Raw genomic sequence first — 21,364 nt, forward strand, 5'->3', positions numbered from 1 at the left:
ACACAATTCAGTCGAATTAGACAACTGACAAAACACAATCCTTAATCAGCTATAAAGGTATTCAGAATTAATGAGGTAGAAAAAAATCGGTGGGCATATGATAGCGTGGTGTTTAAATATGAAATGTCGATCAGAATGCATTTTACCAGACCTGCATGAATTAATATGGTTATGGGGAGGTGAACAGACAATAGCCTAGGCATTTCGTTCAAGTCTGACTCGGTTCTTACAATGTCTGACTGGATATACTGTCTTCTAATGGACATTGATGTTCTCTGTTGACCCCATCAGTGAGACGTTTTCACAACACAAAGGATGCAACAAACGGTTCCATGTATCAATAATGAGATTTCTGGTGACTCAAACACATACTAATTCGCCATAAGCACATACACTGCTACTCTCAAACCATTGCAGGTCTGTGTATCCCAACAACCATATATTGACCTGATGACGAGGAGGGCTATTCTCTCTCTATTGCCAGAATTGTAATCTGCATTCTCATTGGATAGAGTGCATTGAAGTGGTCTAGGTACACCAAACAGTATTCTGTTATCTCATTGGATAGGGTGAATCAATGTGAGTATCCTCCACCAATCAGTGGATGTATAAAAACACAGCCATAGATTTACTACACATTGATTGTGTAGCTAGTACTGAGATGCTCAGATTCAGACTGTTGATGTAGTTTATTTTGATCCCCATTGGCTGTTGCATAAGCCATAGCTATTCTTCCTGGGGTCCTGGAAGGAGTGCAGGCTAGCAGCATATAGAGCAAAAATGTTTTACCTTTATTTAACCAGGTAGGCCAGTTGAGAACAAGTTCTCATTTACAACTGCGACCTGGCCAAGATAAAGCAAAGCAGTGCGACAAAAACAACAACACAGAGTTACACATGGGATAAACAAACGTACAGTCAATAACACAACAGAAAAACCTATATACAGTGTGTGCAAATGTAGTAAGATTATGGAGGGAAGGCAATAAATAGGTCATAGTGGCGAAATAATTACAATTTAGCATTAACACTGGATCATAGGAAATAACAACAAAACAACAAGTGTTTTATTGAATCTGGTTGAAGTCAATGTAGGTATTAACATGAGAAACATGAGAGAGAGCCAGACTAGGTGACATCACACACCTGTGGCCAGGTAATAATGACACATACCACCGTCATCCAGCCAGTCAGTCCGTCAGCCAGCCAGTCAGTCAGTCAATCAGCCAGACAGTCAGTCAGACAGTTAGTCAGCCAGCCAGGATGTCTGTCTGTCTGTCTGTCTGTCTGTCTGTCTGTCTGTCTGTCTGTCTGTCTGTCTGTCTGTCTGTCTGTCTGTCAGACAAGGAAGGAAGTATCCCTCACTGGGCACATTGGTTCAACGTAATGTCATTGAAATGACGTGGAAACAACGTTGATTCAACCAGTGTGTGCCCAGTGGGATGCATTAGAGCTTGACGTCTTGGTATATGTCACTTTAAGTCTTTAATACAGGACCTGTTCATTGTGGAGTGAACTTGTAAAATCTAATACATTTTACTCTATATAGAATTTCTGCTCTGTATGCAACTTTATCCATTTAAGCTGATGCGATTGTTGATTGTTGTAACACAGGGCACTATTGAAAAAGAGACCCTGGTCCCAATTTGGATTCCCTGTATAAATAAAGGTTAAATAAAAATAAATAAATACAAAAATCTAAAGTACCACCTTTCCATCTCTGAACAAATAAAGAGCTCTTGAGGAGCATAATCAACTGTGAGAATGCACTGCTGTCTCTCTCACCCCCTCCCTCTCTCGCTCTCTCTCTCCGTTTTCCCCTCTCTCTCTCCCCTCTCTCTCTCTCTTTCATCTGTCTGTGACTGCCTCATTTATTCTCTCCATCGGGACTATGTGCGTGCACAGAAGTGGGTGATTTCATCCAATGAGAGATGGAGGGATGGGGAGATGGGGGAGGGAGCCTGGTAGCAGCATAGCTATGTTTCTTCAGAACAGGCTCTTCTCGTTCCTATCTCATGTATTTATACCAGAGTCATTTTACTCCAACACTGGAGGAAATGGACTAGTTAGTGAGTGTGGAAGTGCCGGTTTGATATGTGGGTCGCAACAGCCCCACTCACAGACAGACAATGTAATGTCACAGACATTTGCAGGGAGCAGAGAGATGGGGATGGGGTTGAAGGGGGGGTTGCCTTGTTACCATGGATGTGATGACCTGGTTGCCTCAGCAACGATCAGTAACACTTTTGACGCAAGGTCTTGTATATGAATCCACAGCAGGGATCATTAATCTAGAATGTTCCTTTGTAAAGCTTGAGGCAGAAATATCAATTCTCTAAAGCTTAAAGCACCAAAGCATCCACACACACAACCTCCATATAGATTGGTTGATGAGATCCATAATGTTGAGACAGTGGCCCTCTTCCAGGTCGTCACCTGCCTGTCAGAGCTGTGTAGCTGGGGGAAGCACTGTGTTGAGAAGGGCTCATTTACAGGGTTAAAGGAACCACTAGGTGCATCATGATGGTGCTTAAAGCCACAGTATTCCCCATCCCTCCACCCCACCCCCGGAGAGAGAGAAGGGGTTGCAACCATGGCAACAGCTGTGTCCTGTGAGTGAGCTATTCACTTTCATCTGGATTACATTCTGTAGTGGAGCTGCCCCAGCGGATGAGATTTTGCCTCGCGAACAAGGTCTGTGTGTGTGTGATGCAGCGCTTCCCAAACTCGGTCCTGCCCCCCTCGCTCATAAAACTGGTGACTGCCTGGGTGTGGAAGTGCGCCGCCCAACCTCTGGGTTATATAACAGTTTATAAGCGTCAGAGGCACAGGCAAGTCATTCCCCCTCCACTCCTCCACTAAATCTGATCCATCTCTCCTCTGAATCTAATTCACACTTTGAACAGATAATAACCAGAGCAGAGACCCCAGTGTCTGTGACAAGCTGATGAGCCATACCCTCGCTCCCAGCCAACCACTAGCTTCCCTCCTGTTTGTGTGGGCTTCCCCGGTGTAGAAAACAACAACAAGTCTAACGCTATAAGTATGGGCTTCAGTTACTTGTCCACAGCCCGTAGTACTACTAGAAATTCACATGGACAAAACACCATAACGAACGTTGGCCTCACTAGATGACCTTCTGGATGTTGATGATCAGTGGATATGCAATCCTTCTGTCCAGTCTGTTTTGTTCTCAAGGAACTATGTTGCACTCAAATGTTTCTAGGATGCAGGTTTTGTTCAAGGATGTATTTGACATGTAAAATGTTGCTTCTGTTTCAGACCTGGCCATGAATGAGGAGACCAGGACGTGTGACTGACCAAGGAAGCTTTGACAACACAACTTTAGACTAAAGAAAAATGATGTGTATCCAGGGTGGAACTGACTGTTAGCCTGATAACCATCGCTATGGCGTTTTGCAACGGCAGCCTGCTGGCTAGGTGTGCCCCCCTGATGGAGCTGGAAGAAGAGGAAGGGGTGGTGATTTCACCACCGCCGCCTCCGCCGCCAGGGGTTGGGACTACTAGTCCCCTCATGCCTGTCACCCTACGTGTGACGCTGGCCGCTATCATGATCTTCATGATCGCCATCGGTTTCCTGGGCAACGCCATCGTGTGTCTAATCGTCTACCAGAAGCCCGCCATGCGTTCTGCCATCAACCTGCTCCTCGCTACGCTGGCATTCTCTGACATCATGCTCTCGCTGCTCTGCATGCCCTTCACCGCCGTCACCGTGGCTACCGCCGACTGGCGCTTCGGGGGCGGGTTCTGCCGTGCTTCCGTCATGCTCTATTGGCTCTTTGTCCTGGAGGGCGTGTCCATCCTCCTCATCATCAGCGTAGACCGTTTCCTCATCATCGTCCAGCGGCAGGACAAGCTGACGCCACACCGTGCTAAGCTACTCATCGGCGCTTCCTGGGCGCTGTCCCTCTGCGTGGCGCTCCCGTCTGTGATCGGCTGGCGGGCGGGCGCGGCGGGTGTGACGGGCATTGGGGGGGCCTGGGCGCCACAGTGCGTGCTGGGCTACAGTGAGTCGCTGGCCGACCGCTGCTACACAGTGCTGCTGGCAGTGGCAGTATTCTTTGTGCCGTTCGGCATCATGCTCTACTCCTACCTGTGCATCCTCAACACGGTCCGCCGCAACGCCCTACGCATCCACAACCACACCTCCGACCAGGCCAGCCTCCCGGTCCTCAACCAGGTCAGCAAGCTGGGCCTGACTGGCCTGCAACGTCCCCCGCAGGTCAATGTGGACATGAGCTTCAAGACGCGGGCCTTCACCACCATCCTCATCCTCTTCATCGGCTTCTCTGTGTGCTGGCTGCCCCACACAGTGGTCAGTTTGCTGGCCGTGTTCAGCCGGAGGTTCTACTTCAGCCCTGCCTTCTATCCGGTCAGTGTGGGGGCTCTGTGGCTCAGCTATCTGAAGACCGTGTTTAACCCAGTCATCTACTGCTGGAGGATCAGGAAGTTCCGGGAGGCGTGTCTGGAGTTCATGCCCAAGAGCTGCAGGCTGTGTCCCAGGGTGCCGGGCCGGAGCCACAGGAGGGTGAGACCCAGTAACATCTACGTGTGCAGTGAGACCCAGTCGGCTGTGTGACAGTAACATCTACATGTGCAGTGAGACCCAGTTGGCTGTGTGACAGTAACATCTATGTGTGCAGTGAGACCTAGTCGGATGTGTGACAGTAACATCTACGTGTGCAGTGAGACCCAGTCAGCTGTGTGGAACTAACGGTCACTCTGAGGACACGCCATGGTAACCGTGGAAAGCAGTGGTCACCAACTCTGGTCTTGAAGCTACAGGGTGCTCCACTGGTGTAATGGACCTGCTATACTCTATACGATTTGTTAAGACATGAACATTTCAGCAGTATAGACGGGTTGCTGCTGAAACGTTGCTGTCTTTTAACAAATTATTTGCATTGGCGCAATAGTGGTGAGGACAGTACATTCTTGTGTTTTGTCTAAAGTGCTGTGGACACTGGACAGCCATGAACAGAGGCACTCAAAAGTCTTTGTGTGACTGTCTTTATTTCCCTTCTCCCAAAAAAAGACCTGACGAGAAATGATGTACAACTGGGAACAGTGTTTTCTATTTAACCGTTTCCATGGTGTTTGTATAATTGGCTGAGTACTGTTGGTGATCGTTTACCCAGATGGTTGTTGTATATGTCTAATTATACTATATGTAAATGAAAACGTTGGATAAAATTGTAAAGAAATGTTGATCAGTATAAAAAAGTGTTTCTGTGAATGAATAATTGATTGATTGAATGAACTAACAATCCAATTAACAGGTGTGTTGATGTCATCAACTATGCATATGTAGCCTATAGACTGAGTAGAAATGAAAGATAACAAATCATGTTAAACACAGTTATAACCCTTGTAAGTTGTCTACATACACTGTAATAGGCTAGCATTGTACCTTAAACCTAATACTGGAACTAAAATATATGTTGGGCATGCTGGTTGACAAAGGTAGACCATGTTGTCGAACACAAACCACGTACAGCCATCCCCTGCCTCTACAATGTCAATACAATGGCTGTGTTGCTGGGATACTAAAGACCTCTATTGATTGTCGGTTGTGGAGTGCATTTATGTGTGTAAGACCCATATCTTCCACAGCAGAACACACAGTCTATGCTGTAGGTAATGTATCTCCATATGTACCGTGGTTAAACAGTTTACTGAGAGAAGTTCAAATCTAGGGCACACCATGTCAACTCATACACTTTGCGTAAGGTGTGATTATCTCAATTCTACTGCTTGAATGAACGAAGAAAGATGTGTACTATGTACACACCATGTAGTAGATGTACACATCGATGCCCAGGTAGAAGTGACCTTTAGACACAGATCTAGCATAAGTTTGCCTTACCCTATCTCATAATAACCTTAGGCAAGACCTAAATATATCACAAAACAGGCTTTAGATCTAAGGGACAAGCAAAGGTTGCTTCATTGTCTCAGCACACTGAGCTGCAAGAACTGACAGAGAAAACATCCCTACAGATCCTTTTTATGCAACATGAAAATAAAGTATTCACATTAAGTGTATCACTGGCTTACTTAAAGTCAATGATACATAGACACAAGGAGAGGAAGCTATTATTATTGATTGAGACGTAGCCCATTTGAGCCCTACTATGATTATGTATCTGATTGATGGGACAGCTGAAATACGTCACAACCAGACGTAGAGGATGCTGGGGCGAGAGGGCAAAGATGGCGCGCTCCACCAACATGGGACGTGAAGGGAAAGACACATCTCAGGATAGAGGAGCTTCTAACGCAGATCTCTTACTACACCCCGAGCTCCTGTCTCAGGAGTTTATCCAGTTGGTTCTGAATGAGGTAAGAGACGAATCGGGGCTGAATTTGAACAAGGAGAGGGTTGATTTTGCGCTAGTCAGCTAGGTCCCAGCTAGCTAACATTAGCCAGTCAGCTAGCTAGCCACCGGTAGTTAACGTCAGCCAGCTTGTATTGTAGCCAAAATGGTCCGCTGATTTAGCTAGTTATTTGCACCAGCGTCAGAACACTAAAGAGGCCATGTTGGAAATATCGTCAGGAAAATATTATTAAACCAGCTTTAAAATGCGTGGATCATGGTTTGTTTAGAGTCAGGCGTGTTTTAGTTTATTTGTGGTTTTTGCGCATGCGTCAGGTGAAATAAGGGAGTACCTGGGGTGTATTCATTATAAACTGGGTGTTTCGAGCCCTGACTGCTGACTGGCTGACAGCTGTGGTATATCAGACCGTATACCATGGGTATGACACATTTATTTTTACTGCTCTAATTATGTTGGTAACCAGTTTATAATAGTAATAAGGGTTTGTGGTGTATGGCCAATATACCACGGCTAAGGGCTTTGTCCAGGCACTCTGCGTTGTGCATAAGAACAGCCCTTAGCTGTGGTATATTGACCTTAGGCCACAAACCCCTGAGGTGCCTTATTGCTTAAGAGCACACTGTAGCAAAACTTTTGTTATTGAACAGCTTGCTAGGTCCTGCTCTAGTTCATGAGTGTCAACTAGTGGTTTTAACGAGGCTCTAGCTAACACGTGTTTTGGCCCCTGTCCTGGACAGAAAAAGATAACCAGTGGATACGATGGGAGCCGCGACCAGCTCACGGCTCTCTACCTCCGGCACGTCATCCCCCTCCCGCAGAGAGCGCTGCCAAACAACCGCTGGGGAAAGAGGATGGAGCAGACTGGAGCGCGACAGAGCACAGCCAGCAGACAGTCTCATAGGTGGGGTGAGGATATGTTTCTCTAAAATGTGAAATCACCAAGGTGTCTGGACCGATCTATAACATGCCATTTATATCAAAAATAGAGATTTGGTTGTAAAAAAAATAACTTTTCCTTTAACTCTGTTACATTGACAATACAAAAATACCGCTGAGTCAGACTTTATTTAAAGGTAAACTCAGCGTTCGAACAAGGAGATTTGAGAACCGTACATATTGAGATGAGCGTGATGCAAGACTTTGCTCAGAGTATTTGTGCATGGGTGTGCTTCACGCTGCTACAACATGGTAGCTACTGGACCTACTCTTAGTTGTTGAGGAAATCAGCCTGATATTAAAGAATGTCTCTCTGCAGTTTGATGGCCACAGATACCAAACAAAAAAMCATTGATTTCAAAGGTTAACAAACCATACAACTCTAGGCACGAGGACTATGCTTCGCAAAACCCCATTTACAGGTGGAACTGTGCAGATCAAGTTTAGTAACAGAGTAAATCTAATGGTGATGTTTGTTTTTACTGTGTACGTTGTTTAACGTAGTCTTGTGCATAGAGATGTATGGGTTTGTTAAACTTTTGAATTCCAATGTTTGTTTTTTTGATGGGCATACATTTTGAAGTGGATAAATCTGAGTTACTGTGGAATTGCCTTACTGTGGAATTGCCTTACTCCTACTGTAGCCTCAGTCAGTGTCCTGTTTTGTCTTACAGCTTCAGTGACGACCACAACAGGAAGAGGCCTCTGATCGTGTTCGATGGCAGCTCCTCTAAAAGTGGCCCCGTCAGACTGAAAAAGCCAGAGGGTCAGACCTCGGGGTCTGGCATGACAGACAGAATCAAGCCCCCTCCCTCCATGAACCTCTTCAGCCCCATACGCAAGCTGTCCAGCACCACCCCTACCCCCTCGTCTTCCCACAGCCCGGGAGGCCCCCATAGGAGTCCCACTGGGAATAAGGGTCTGGGGAGCCCCCCCTCCTCCCCCAAGTCAGTTAATCTCAAACGGGAGGCAGACAGCTCGGTATGAAACCTCAGTATCTACTGGTCTATGCAAAATATTTTTCTAAAGATGATTTTCTGGTCACCAACCGTGGTCCTGGAGAGCTGCAGGATTTAGTTCCGACCAAAACAATGCAATCAGCTAATGGTATACTTAAGCAAYAAGGCCCGAGGAGGTGTGGTATATGGCCAATATACCTTGGCTAAGGGCTGTTCTTAYGCACGATGCAATGCGGAGTGTCTGGATATTGGCCAAATACCACAAACCCCCGAGGTGCCTTATTGCTATTATAAACTGGTTACCAATGTAATTAGAACAGTACAGATACATTTTTGTATACCCGTCGTATACAATCTGCTTTACCACTGCTTTCATCCAATCAGCATTTAGTGCTCAAACCACCCGGTTTATAAATAATATATAATAATCAGGGCCCTGATGATTCAGGTTTTTTACAGTTGCACTGGACCAAATGCTTTCACATTCAGTAGCTCTCCAGAACCAGGGTTGGTGACTGCTTTCATGGGCTATTTGACTGACTTGGAGAGGTTTGGGAATGTTGATGTTATTAGTGAAGCAGATCTGTGAATGTTGTCGATGATTGTCTCTGTCTCCTCAGGGTGAACTCAAAGAAAAGAAAAAGATCCAGAAAGTGACATGGCCCTGACCCTGGACCGTACCGAGAGACCCACCACTCCACTATAGAGCAGTGATGAGCCACCTCACACTGGGGCATTCTCTGCCAGAGTCAGGACAATCACAGAACTACTCAAATTTTTAGGGTGGTGACATCGGTCCTCATTTACCTACCTTACCCCAGAACTACTCTCTGACCCTTTACCTGACCCTCAAGTGTCCTTACAGTGAGTACTCTGCTCCTGGGACTTTACTGACTCTTACTGCAGACGTGGCACCACAATATTTCTATGTTCATAAGTATTTTGTGGAATAAGCAGTTTAACCCTCAATTCTGCTCTATGCATTATAATTCTGTGATGTGACCTACCTGAAATCCTCTTAGAATAGTTAGAGTTCAGCCTTCCAGTGCTGTTAGAGCTTGAGTTGAGGAGGTTGATGGTGTTTAACTTAATAGGAAAACTATGCTAAGTTGTTATGCATCTTCGTACGTCTGTGTGGCCGTACCAAATCCACAGTGGGGCATGATGGGTAAGGGATTTCTCTGGGTTTTGATCCTGATTTAGATGGAATCCTCAGTAGGGGGAAACATTGCCACTGGCCGCCCCACCACCGTTATTGTTGGTGAGGTGCATCGTCATTGTAAAACTCATTGCAGTACATATTGGGGGGGGGGGGGGCAGGCAGTGTTTTGTTGTTTGCAGGAACTTCTTTGCTGTTTCACCATTTAAGGATTCCAGATTTATTGTATTGGTACTGTGACACTTGCATTTATAATGGGATGTTTAGCTAGTGTGCCTTGCCTTGAGTGGGGGTGCATTTGAATTAAATGGAAGTGAACCCCTAGATGGTGCCAGAGACTCAGTCCTGCATGATTTGCAAGTGCCTGAGAAAGACTTTGCTCCTGGTCTAGGATCAGATTAGCCAACCTTGAATCCTACTCTTAACCATTAASGCATCAAAGCATACCTGACCCAGGACCAGCAGTTAGGGGCAACTTGTACCAACTCAATGGCATTGTTCAGCTTTTCCCCAAATGTATTTAGCCGTCACTACATTCCTATAATGTAGATGTATAGGGGAAGTGCCCATCCACTGCCCCTTGTTGGACCCCATCCTCTAACTCTGCCACCGCAGCTCAAAAAAATCCTAGAGGAAACACTTAACTTCATGTCACTTCCTTAGTCATACAAGGTGTACAGCAGTTGGTGTATTTTTATACTTCTTTATTTGGACTTCAGACACTGACTTCCTGTCAGAGCCCTTGGAAAATGACTGATAAGAGACATGTCTGTTGGCTCTCACCTTAATAGGCATGGCTCATGGTTACCAAGCATTTGCACCAGTGTCAGTCAAATGTATACGTGTTGGGGGTGATAATAAACAGAGCTTTAAAACCAAACTGTCATTATTTACACTTTGGTTAATGTTTTTTTTTCTTTTAGTTGTAGCTTTTGTTTTATTCCCATCTGAATAACATTACAAACTTTGCACCAGTGTAAATGCCCGGTAAACCTGTTTCTTTGAGTTAGTTAACRTTTTCACAACTTTGGGACTTATGCTCCCTCATACACACCAGTAGATAGATAGCCTTTAAAATCTTATAGGTATTTGACACCCAAATTACACAATGACAGCAATAATTGTGTAGTTCAGGTGAAATATTCCTTTAAATACATAAACTCTGAATATATGAATCTTTATAATTATGAAAGCAGACATTCATGCGTAAAACCTCAAACTATGTGATGTATCAAGCCAGGGCATGCAGAAAGCATTATTTGCTGTTGCACTCCAAAAAACATTGTAATGTATATTTTTGAACTCGTATAGTATATATGGGGTTAGTAGCCTAATAACGGGTGTGTTCCTCTGCCCAGGCGTTGCTGATGCATGCAAGATCTTGCAACGCCCGGATAGGTATTTTACGTATTAGCTAACCACATGATGTTAAGGCAATCTGATGCCGGACTGCCCAGTCGATGACGTGGCACCCAATCATTGGTTGAGGCATGCGACGTCTGAGAAGGGGAACGCGACCAGTATCTTGTGTTCATATGTCATATATATATACAGTTGAAGTCGGAAGTTTACAGACACTTAGGTTGGAGTCATTAAAACTAATTTTTCAACCACTCCACATATTTGTCAACAAACTATAGTTTTGGCAAGTCGGTTAGGACATCTACTTTGTGCATGACACAAATTTTTCCAACAATTGTTTACAGATTATTTCACTTACAATTCACTGTATCACAATTCTAGTGGGTCAGAAGTTTACATACACTAAGTTGACTGTGCCTTTAAACAGCTTAGAAAATCCCAGAAAATGATGTCATGTCTTTTGAAGCTTCTGATAGGCTAATTGACGTCATTTGAGTCAATTGGAGGTGTACCTGTGGATGTATTTCAAAGCCTACCTTCAAACTCAGTGCCTCTTTGCTTGACATCATGGGAAAATCAAAAGAAATCAGCCAAGACATCAGAAAAATAATGTAGACCTCCACAAGTCTGGTTCATCCTTGGGAGCAATTTCCAAACGCCTGAAAGTACCACGTTTATCTGTACAAACTATAGTACGCAAGTATAAACACCATGGGACCACACAGCTGTCATACCGCTCAGGAAGGAGATGTGTTCCGTCTCCTAGAGATGAACGTACTTTGGTGCGAAAAGTGCAAATCAATCCAAGAACAACAACAAAGGACCTTGTGAAGATGCTGGAGGAAACAGGTACAAAAGTATCTATATCCACAGTAAAACGAGTCCTATATCGACAACCTGAAAGACCGTTCAGCAAGGAAGAAGCCACTGCTCCAAACTGCCATAAAAAAGCCAGAATACGGTTTGCAACTGCACATGGGGACAAAGATCGTACATTTTGGAGAAATGTCCTCTGGTCTGATGAAACAAAAATAGAACTGTTTGGCCCTAATGACCATTGCTATGTTTGGAGGAAAAAGGGGGAGGCTTGCAAGCCGAAGAACACCATCCCAACCGCGAAGCACGGGGGTGGCAGCTTTGCTGCAAGAGGGACTGGTGCCCTTCATAAAATAGATGGCGTCATGAGGTACGAAAATTATGTGGATATATTGAAGCAACGTCTCAAGACATCAGTCAGGAAGTTAAAGCTTGGTCGCAAATGGGTCTTCTAAATGTACAATGACCCYAAGCATACTTCCAAAATTGTGGTAAATTTGGCTTAAGGACAACAAAGTCAAGGTATTGGAGTGGCAGAACTGGAATTGTGGGCAGAACTGAAAAAGCGTTTGAGAGCAAGGAAGCCTACAAACCTGACTCAGTTACACCAGCTCTGTCAGGAGGAATGGTCCAAAATTCATCCAACTTATTGTGGGAAGCTTGTGGAAGGCTACCCGAATTGTTTGACCCAAGTTAAACAATTTAAAGGCAATGCTACCAAATACTAATTGAGTGTATGTAAACTTCTGAAGCACTGGGAATGTGATGAAATAAATAAAAGCTGAAATAAATCATTCTTTCTACCATTAGTCTGACATTTCACATTATTAAAATAAAGCGGTGATCCTAACTGACCTAAGACAGGGAATCTTTACTAGGATTTAAATGTCAGGAATGATTTAAAAAAACGGAGTTTAAATGTATTAGGCTAAGATGTATGTAAACTTCCGACTTCAACTGTGTGTATATATATATATACAGTGATACTCAGTTGTGCTCTGATAGGCCGTTGTTACTTCCTGGTTGTTTCGTTACTATCCAATCAGACGTGTCGGCCACTCGCTGCCTGCCAATCAGATGTCTTTGCCACACTCGGGGCACAGGATGTCGTCACGCTCGGTGAGGAAACCCCGGCCCACCAGGGAGACGGAGCACTTCTTACAGTTGAAGCAGTCGTTGTGCCACTGACGCTCTTCAAAGGAGATGTACTTACTGCCACCCAGACCTGAGAGACAGGGAGAGATCAACACATACTGTTATCAACAGGTGAAGGATGTCTCTGCATCCTAAAACATAAATGCAGGGAACCATAGAGCAGTTATACTGTACCTTGCTTTCTCTTATCCAATTACACAGATCAGTGATTGGGGAAGGAGGAAAGGTGGAGAACTTTAGTAAGGATTCAAACAGGGCCACAGTGTACAGCGTGATGGGGTGAGTAAGTGAATGGAGTAAGTGAATGATTTCCTGATTACAAGTTAGAACTGATTTAAAAGTGAGTATCTAACTGGCTGACTGACTCATTCTGTTAGAGATGGGTGCACAATTTCATCGCAGGTCTGCACAGATTATCGGATCGTTCTATAATTTTCCCTTTAGTTCCTGATACACTAAGCACTATTCCACGTGTTGTAAAGATCTGATAATCAGTGCATGACCTGAGCAGAAAATGTGTATCTGCAACACACCCAGATGGATAGATAGTTTACCGCTGATGGGGGTGGTGCAGGAAGTACACTTCTTGGCATACAGGTTGCAGAAACAGTTGAGGCAGTAGGCAAAGTCGTCACGGGAGGTGAAGCGCTGGCCAGACAGCTGCTGCTTGCAGCCGGTGCACAGGAAGCAGTCCTTATGCCAGGGCTGGTCGCGATAGGTCACCCCGCCAGTAGTGATGGGCTATTATAGAGAGAGAGTTAGGTCAAATGTGACTGCACACAAGTAAGCACAGACACACCAACCAAGTGCTACAAACCAGGCACCAACAGATACCAGATTGTAGCGGTTAAGCGATCCATTCAATAAATTGCCACGTGAATGGATACCGATGACGTTTGTGTACATATAAAGTTCTACTCGTTCTTCCTCGAGTCTTGGCCTGCCAGATTCACAGCCAGTCTTTCAGTAGTTGTAGAAAGAGCCCTGTTTTCTATCTCTCTGATGTATACGCCACTTTAGAGGACAGAAAAAGGGAGGAAGAGATACTACAGTATTTACACTAAGGTTATGACCTTAGACCTACCTTCTTGCAGTGCACACACTGCATGGCAAACTGTTTCTCGTAGCAGGGCACACAGAAGTTGTGGTTCTCCTTGGGGATGAAGCTCTTGGTGCCGATGGGCTGCTGGCAACGCTGGCAGGTGAAGCAGGTCTCATGCCAGCTGTTACCCTTATGCTCCATCTTCCTGGAGCCTGCACGAAGGGGAGGGAGAGAGAGAGAGGGAGGGAGGGGAAAGTGGAGGAAGGAGGGATGGATGGGTGGGTAAAGGAATTAAGAAGTATAGAGAATGGAGAGTGCGAAAGAGGACACACATGCTACTCAGTCCTTGGGTAACACACAGTCCCTCACTGTCTGCCCCCTCAGAGCTGCTCTCTAAAATACTTCCTGGGTTTTAAAAAATGTATTAAATTAGAATTGTTTTGGTCACATACACATGGTTAGCAGATGTTAATGTGAGTGTAGCAACATTCTTATGCTTCTAGTTCTGACAGTGCTGTAATATCTAACAAGTCCTAAAGGTCCTAAACGATATCATAACCGCCATCGATAAGAGACAATACTGTGCAGCTGTATTCATCGACCTGGTCAAGGCTTTCGACTCTGTCAATCACCACATTCTTATCGACAGACTCAACAGCCTTGGTTTCTCAAATGACTGCCTCGCCTGGTTCACCAACTACTTCTCAGACAGAGTTCAGTGTGTCAATTCTCGGGCCGACTCTTTTCTCTGTATATATCAATGATGTCGCTCTTGCTGCTGCTGATTCTCTGATCCACCTCTACGCAGACGACACCATTCTGTATACATCTGGCCCTTCTTTGGACACTGTGTTAACTAACCTCCAGACGAGCTTCAACGCCATACAACTCTTCTTCCGTGGCCTCCAACTGCTCTTAAATGCTCGTTAAACTAAATGCATGCTCTTCAACCGATCGCTGCCCGCACCTGCCCGTCTGTCCAGCATCACTACTCTGGATGGTTCTGACTTAGAATACGTGGACAACTACAAATACCTAGGTGTCTGGTTAGACTGTAAACTCTCCTTTCAGACTCACGTTAAGCATCTCCAATCCAAAATTAGATCTAGAATCGGCTTCCTATTTCACAACAAAGCTGCCAAACATACCCTAGTAAAACTGACTATCCTGCTGATCCTTGACTTCGGCGATGTCATTTACAAAATAGCCTCCAACACTCTACTCAGCAAATTGGAAGCAGTCTATCACAGTGCCATCCGTTTTTACACCAAAGCCCCAAATACCACCCACCACTGTGACCTGTACGCTCTCGTTGGCTGGCCCTCGCTTCAAATTCATCGCCATCCCACTGGCTCCAGGTCATCTATAAGTCTTTGCTAGGTAAAGCCCTGCCTTATCTCAGCTCACTGGTCACCATAGCAGCAACCACCCGTAGCATACGCTCCAGCAGGTATATTTCACTGGTCAYCCCCAAAGCCAATTCTTCCTTTGACCGCTTTTCCTTCCAGTTCTATGCTGCCAATGACTGGAACGAATTGCAAAAATCACTGAAGCTGGAGACTCATATCTCCCTCACTAACTTTAAGCACCAGCTGTCAGAGCAGCTCACAGATCACTGCACCTGTACATATCCCATCTGTAAATAGCCCATCCAACTACCTCATCCCGATACTGTTATTTATTTTTGCTCCTTTGCACCCCAGTATCACTACTTCATTCATCTTCTGCACATCTATCACTCCAGTGTTTAATTGCTAAATTGTAATTATTTCGCCACTATAGCCTATTTATTGCCTTACCTCCCTTATTTTACCTCATTTGCACACACTGTATATAGACTTTTTTTCAATTGTGTTATTGACTGTATGTTTGTTTATTCCATGTGTAACTCTGTGTTGTTGTTTGTGTCRMACTGCTTTGCTTTATCTTGGCCAGGTCGCAGTTGTAAATGAGAACTTGTTCTCAACTAGCCTACCTGGTTAAATAAAGGTGAAATAATCAAAAAAGTAATCTAACAATTCCCCAACAACAACCTAATACACACAAATCTAAAGGGGTGAATGAGAATATGTACATAAGTATATGGATGAGCGATGGCCGAGCGGCATAGGCAAGGTGCAGTAGATGGTATAAAATACATGTATGTGATATGAGTATGTAAGCTATGTAAACATTATTAAAGTGGCATTATTTAAAGTGACTAGTGATCCATTTATTAAAGTGTCCAGTGATTGGGTCTCAATGTAGGTAGCAGCCTCTCTGAGTTAGTGATTGCTGTTTAGCAGTGTAATGGCTTTGAGATAGAAGCTGTTTTTCAATCTCTCGGTCTTTGTATACAAACACAGTGGGGACAGAGGGGCATTGTTGTGTTCAAGGAAATCTGGAGCAAATGTATTCAGTATCTACAGTACATTCAGTGTTTCTGCTCTGCTGCCCCCCAGACCTCACCAGAGTAGAGTTACACTGACTGTCTGTCTGTTTATCTGAGAGAAGCACCATCCCAAGGAATTATGGAAATTATGATATTTAAAGACGTAGATTAGTTAGAATCATCCAAAACTATCTACTACCACCACCACTACTACTACCATTGGTGCTACTACTGGTACTACTACTACTACTACTATTGGTACTACTACTACTGGCACTACTACTAAATTGTGTTTGCAACCATTATGAAGGTTTGTGTACGTTGTGATAGTCCGAGATTAGTCTGTGTACATGCCTGTGTGCACGTCCGTGTGTGCACGTCCGTGTGCATGCAAATGCCTGTGTGTGTGTGTGTGTGTGTGTGTTTATTATATGTAGATTAGATGAGTGTAGGTTCTCACCAGGCATGATGGTCTTCTTGCACTCGTGGCACTTGGAGGAGTACTCATTGGAGTAGCACTCAGTGCAGAGCAGCTGGTCATCCTTGGTGGAGAAGGGCTTGTCCACCAGAGAGCGTTTACACTGGAAGCACTGGAAACACTCCTCGTGCCAGTGGCGGTCCTTATAGGACAGGTCCTACGGAGGCATCAGAGGGACAATTTCAGTCTTTATATCACACAGCATGCTTTGACAATGTTCTTGGATGGAGGGTAAAAAATGAGAGACAGTGCTAGTGGTTCATCCCTATTTGTATGTGTCATGCAGTGCATACGTGTGTGTGTGTGTGTGTGTGTGTGTGTGTGTGTGTGTNTTGCACTCGTGGCACTTGGAGGAGTACTCATTGGAGTAGCACTCAGTGCAGAGCAGCTGGTCATCCTTGGTGGAGAAGGGCTTGTCCACCAGAGACCGTTTACACTGGAAGCACTGGAAACACTCCTCGTGCCAGTGGCGGTCCTTGTAGGACAGGTCCTACGGTGACAACAGAGGGACAATCCGAATCTGAACATCAGACGGCACGCTTTGACAATGTTCTTGGATGGAGGCTAAAAGATGAGACAGTGTTAGTAGTTTGTGCGTGTGTGTATTATACCCTGGTATTGCAGCCGATGGGTTTCTTGCAGTCCTCACAGGTATTGGAGTACAGGCTCTCGTAGCATTTGACACAGTATGGGTTCTCCTCTCTCAGGACGTACTTCTTCCCGAACAGGGATTCCTTACAGTAGTGGCAGTCATAGCGCTCTGTCATTTTTGCACCGGGAATCCCACCTGAGGCAAGGGGAGAGAGAGAGTTTGAGAATATAATTTGTCCTACTACTGTATAACCCATAACAGTCTAAGCTATGTCTAAGCCGGGGGGGCCTTACTTTTTCAAGAAAAATATCTGATAAAAAAAAAAGGTGGGCCTTACTACCCATACGAACGCATTGAATAACAGATTCACTACATGGAACAACAGACAGTCCCCCAAAACATCTAAAGAGAGTTGTTCTGAAGTGTCTGTCCTATATCTGAGAGATAGAAGAAAGATCAGGACATTATATATATATATATATATTTCCTCCTTATTTTTGGCACTAAACAGTCTCCATATATACTTCCATAATTATTTTCAACTGGTACCGGGGGACCTTCAGACAAGTATTGTGAGGCCTGTGGGAAACCTAGAGCAAAACAGTAACAGACACATCTCAACATCAACTGTTCAGAGGAGACTGTGTGAATCAGGCCTTCATGGTCGAATTGCTGCAAAGAAACCACTGCTAAATGACACCAATAAGAAGAAGAGACTTGCTTGGGCTGATGAGTCCAAATTTGAGATTTTTGGTTCCAACCGCCGTGTCTTTGTGAAACGCAGAGTAGGTGAACAGATGATCTCTGCATGTGTGGTTCTCACCGTGAAGCATGAAGGAGGAGGTGTGATGGTGTGGGGGTGCTTTGCTGGTGACACTGTCTGTGATTTATTTAGAATTCAAGGCACACTTAACCAGCATGGCTACCATAGCATTCTGCAGCGATACACTATCCCATCTGGTTTGCGCTTAGTGGGACTATCATTTGTTTTTCTCAGGACAATGACCCAACACACCTCCAGGCTGTGTAAAGGCTATTTGACCAAGAAGGAGAGTAATGGAGTGCTGCATCAGATGACCTGGCCTCCACAATCAGCCAACMTCAACCCAATTGAGATGGTTTGGGATATGTTGGAGTGAAGGAAAATCAGCCAACAAGTGCTCAGAATATGTGGGAACTCCTTCAAGACTGTTGGAAAAGTATTCCTCGTGAAGCTGTTTGAGAGAATGCCAAGAGTGTGCCAAACTGTCATAAAGGCAAAGAGTGGTTACTTTGAAGAATCTCAAATCTCAAATATATTTTCATTTGTTTAACACTTTTTTGGTTACTACGTGATTCCATATGTAATATTTCATAGTTGTGATGTCTTCACTATTATTCTATAATGTAGAAAATACTGTCCAAACCTTTGACTGGTGCTGCATGTGTTCTGTATTCGTGTAGCCCAAACTGTTCGGACGCTACAGACAGAAGTTGACAGGGATATTTTTATTATGCTAATTGAATTTCCGCGGGCATCGACTCTAGGGGGATAAATGGCTCATTCAAGTTATGGTCAAGAACCTTGATCCATGACCTGCGTACTTTTGTAAGTAGGTTTTTAAGAGTCTAACTAGATAAACAGAAGCCAGCTTGTAAAAGTCAAGTGTGTCTGTTGTCATTCTCTGTGTCAGTGTTTATACAGCGGTATCCGCTTCCTGACACTGAGTAGGAACAGAGAGGATACATCCTTCTCACAATCAGTCTGTTATAGTAAATGAGAACTGGATCTCAATTCACTTGCCTGTCACTGCAATTAATATAATATCCACAAAGTGCATTTCCAATTCAAGCAAAGTGGAGGCAATGCAATATAGCACAATAGAGATCTCTGACAAGACATTGAGAAAATCACTATACACATCTGCCTGTCATCTTTTGAGCCAGTGTTATATTGCCGACAGTTGTAGTATCAAGTTGTACTTTTGTGTACAGTATGTCTCTCTAGAGGGTTTAGTCTTTGCCCTCTGTGTGTCAGCAGCCAGTCTTTTGTCTGTTGGTGTGACAGCTGCAGGGTGACAGATGAGAGGAACATTATTAATAGCTCTATCTATCAATCGTACTTAGGGAGGGACAGGGGACCTTCGCCCCTGCGCATACCAACACTCACTATGTCACCATGCAGTCAGTCATCCATCACCCCACCTCCAGCTGTCAGCATCACAATGCCCCACAACACAGTGCAGATCCCCACAGTGTGTGTGTGACACGGCACACTGGAAAAGTGTCTACTCACGTTTTGCAGCTGTTAGCAGTCCAGCCCCTGATAAACCCTTGGTTATCCCTCTCTGTGCTTGGCCTGTCACTCTACTGACCAGTGGTGTGTGTGTGTGTGTGTGTGTGTGTGTGTGTGTGTGGATGTGTGTGTGGGTGTGTTGTGTGTGTGTGTGTGTGTGTGTGTGTGTGTGTTTGTGTTTGTTTGTTTGTTCGCGTGTGTGGCCGGCTGCCTCTGGAAGTCCCCAGTGTCCCAAGCACACGACACTGCATACCTCTCTCCTCTACACTTCTCACCACTTTCCTCTCGCTCTCATTCTTCCCTCTCTCTTTCTTTCTGAGTTCTGACCTACTCCCCTCTTGCCCACTGATTCCACCGTCTTGGTTTGACCATATAAGTAGGCAAAGGAAAAACAGGAGAACTTGAGAATGTCCCCCTCACTTTCTTAAATTCCTTCTCTCTTCCCCTCTTATTCTTATTCACCCTCTCATCTCTCGCTGGATCTCTCTTCTTCCCTGTCCCCAACCCCCTCTCTCTTTTCCTCTGTATTTGCTTTCCCTTGTTTTCCCAACCCGATACTGTCTATTTTTCTGTTTGCATTTCCTCATTACCTCGTTCGGTCCCCCTTTCTCTGGACTAAATCCCCTGTAATATCATGGTATGTTCTTCATGTATTACAGCCTTTGTGTATGAGATCCTCAGATATACCACTTCTTACTCAAGAATAGGGGTCCAAACAAGAATCCAAACTAAGACTGCATATGTTAAAGGGCTAGAGAAGGGTCTTGGTACTGGTCCAAATGAGATTGAAACAGGACGTCAGAGGAATTTTCTGTTCTCTGTCTTCAAGTTTAAAGTGACTCTCCCTCTAATCGCTTTTCCCAGTCTCTCCATCGCTGTTGCTCTTCCTCTCCTCTACTTCCCCTCCATCCATCCATCCTCTCTCGTTCTCTCGCTCTCTCTCGCTCTCTCGTTCTCTCGCTCTCTCTCGTTCTCTCTCGTTCTCTCTCGCTGTCTGGCTGTCTCTCTCTCTTTAACTCACTTAAATCAGAGTTCATCTTGGTCCTAAAATAAAAGAGAAACTGAGCCCTAATAAAATCTCCAGCTATTTAAACGGCGGACAGCTGTTGGAGACGGGGCTCTGTGTTCTCTTTGATGTCACCCATACCAGCGAAGCTAACGACAGACACCAACCACCTGACTAATAAACACACACACACATGTATGCACGCGTGCACAGAATGAACACCTCACTGTGGAGGAATAGAGGGTATTTCTTAACTTTTGTCAGACATGTACAGTACTTTGCTTCTACTTGTAATACAAGTGTCATACAATGTATGTACAAGTGTGCTGAACTCCTGGAAAGTACATGATGTGTCATGGTTCGACCCTTGGCTCTGAGGTATGATGAAATGCAGGTTTTATCTAGTGAGGCAATGATTTTCTGAGTGGATGACTGAATCAAGTATTTTTCTGTCAATGATTGGATCATATGTTTGTGATGGGATTGAGTGCTGTCTGTGCTGTTGTCACATGTGTGGGTTTGTTCTAATTGTGTTATGCAATGCTGGAGAACCCATCTGAATCTCACACACACTAAATTAGGACTTTCACAAACCTGAGCAGTTAAACTCTCATTACGCTATCACCTTACTTTAAAAGTTCAAATGTCTTTTGTTTTTCACTATCATAATTATACCTGTAATTAGATTGACTTGAGATACGTTTAATATATTTACAGAGCAAGACAAAGATCCCACACCCATCCTCTCTCCTCCCCTCAACACCACAACCCTCCCTCCTCACCCATCCACCCTCTCTCCTCCCCTCAACACCACAACCCTCCCTCCTCACCCATCCATCCTCTCTCCTCCCCTC

The 21,364-nt window shown here is 44.7% G+C and overlaps 3 protein-coding genes across 3 annotated transcripts in view; 2 read left to right on the forward strand and 1 right to left on the reverse strand.

The window, feature by feature from the left end:
* The window catches only part of gpr45 (G protein-coupled receptor 45), a 5,198-nt gene extending 290 nt beyond the window's left edge, over window positions 1–4,908 (forward strand). Inside the window, exon 2 of the mRNA XM_024010509.2 lies at window positions 3,282–4,908. Coding sequence (XP_023866277.1) covers window positions 3,409–4,599 — 1,191 coding nt within the window. The 5' untranslated portion in view covers window positions 3,282–3,408 and the 3' untranslated portion in view covers window positions 4,600–4,908. The remainder of the gene's footprint in view (window positions 1–3,281) is intronic.
* Window positions 4,909–6,178: 1,270 nt separating this feature from the next.
* lg2h2orf49 (linkage group 2 C2orf49 homolog) lies at window positions 6,179–10,293 on the forward strand. The gene is made up of 4 exons (XM_024010521.2): window positions 6,179–6,362; window positions 7,097–7,260; window positions 7,970–8,276; window positions 8,875–10,293. The coding sequence occupies exons 1-4, from the start codon at window positions 6,234–6,236 to the stop codon at window positions 8,920–8,922; spliced, it is 648 nt and encodes a 215-aa protein (XP_023866289.1). The 5' UTR covers window positions 6,179–6,233; the 3' UTR covers window positions 8,923–10,293.
* fhl2a (four and a half LIM domains 2a) overlaps window positions 10,101–21,364 on the reverse strand; it is a 15,623-nt gene continuing 4,359 nt past the window's right edge. Inside the window, exons 2-6 of the mRNA XM_024010532.2 lie at window positions 17,249–17,424; window positions 16,620–16,794; window positions 13,831–14,000; window positions 13,301–13,487; window positions 10,101–12,816 (exon numbers count right to left, since the gene is read on the reverse strand). Of these exons, the coding sequence (XP_023866300.1) occupies window positions 12,665–12,816; window positions 13,301–13,487; window positions 13,831–14,000; window positions 16,620–16,794; window positions 17,249–17,404 (840 nt within the window). The 5' untranslated portion in view covers window positions 17,405–17,424 and the 3' untranslated portion in view covers window positions 10,101–12,664. The remainder of the gene's footprint in view (window positions 12,817–13,300; window positions 13,488–13,830; window positions 14,001–16,619; window positions 16,795–17,248; window positions 17,425–21,364) is intronic.

The sequence above is a fragment of the Salvelinus sp. IW2-2015 genome, linkage group LG2, assembly GCF_002910315.2.
Source record: "Salvelinus sp. IW2-2015 linkage group LG2, ASM291031v2, whole genome shotgun sequence".
NCBI lineage: Eukaryota > Metazoa > Chordata > Actinopteri > Salmoniformes > Salmonidae > Salvelinus > Salvelinus sp. IW2-2015.

What these genes read in the sequence shown, in the direction of transcription:
- lg2h2orf49 (XM_024010521.2), top strand. Translation starts at nt 6,234, where the DNA reads ATGGCGCGCTCCACCAACATGGGACGTGAAGGGAAAGACACATCTCAG. An exon ending in TCCAGTTGGTTCTGAATGAG is followed by an intron (nt 6,363 to 7,096) that starts GTAAGAGACGAA and finishes TGTCCTGGACAG; the next exon opens with AAAAAGATAACCAGTGGATA. An exon ending in GCCAGCAGACAGTCTCATAG is followed by an intron (nt 7,261 to 7,969) that starts GTGGGGTGAGGA and finishes TTTGTCTTACAG; the next exon opens with CTTCAGTGACGACCACAACA.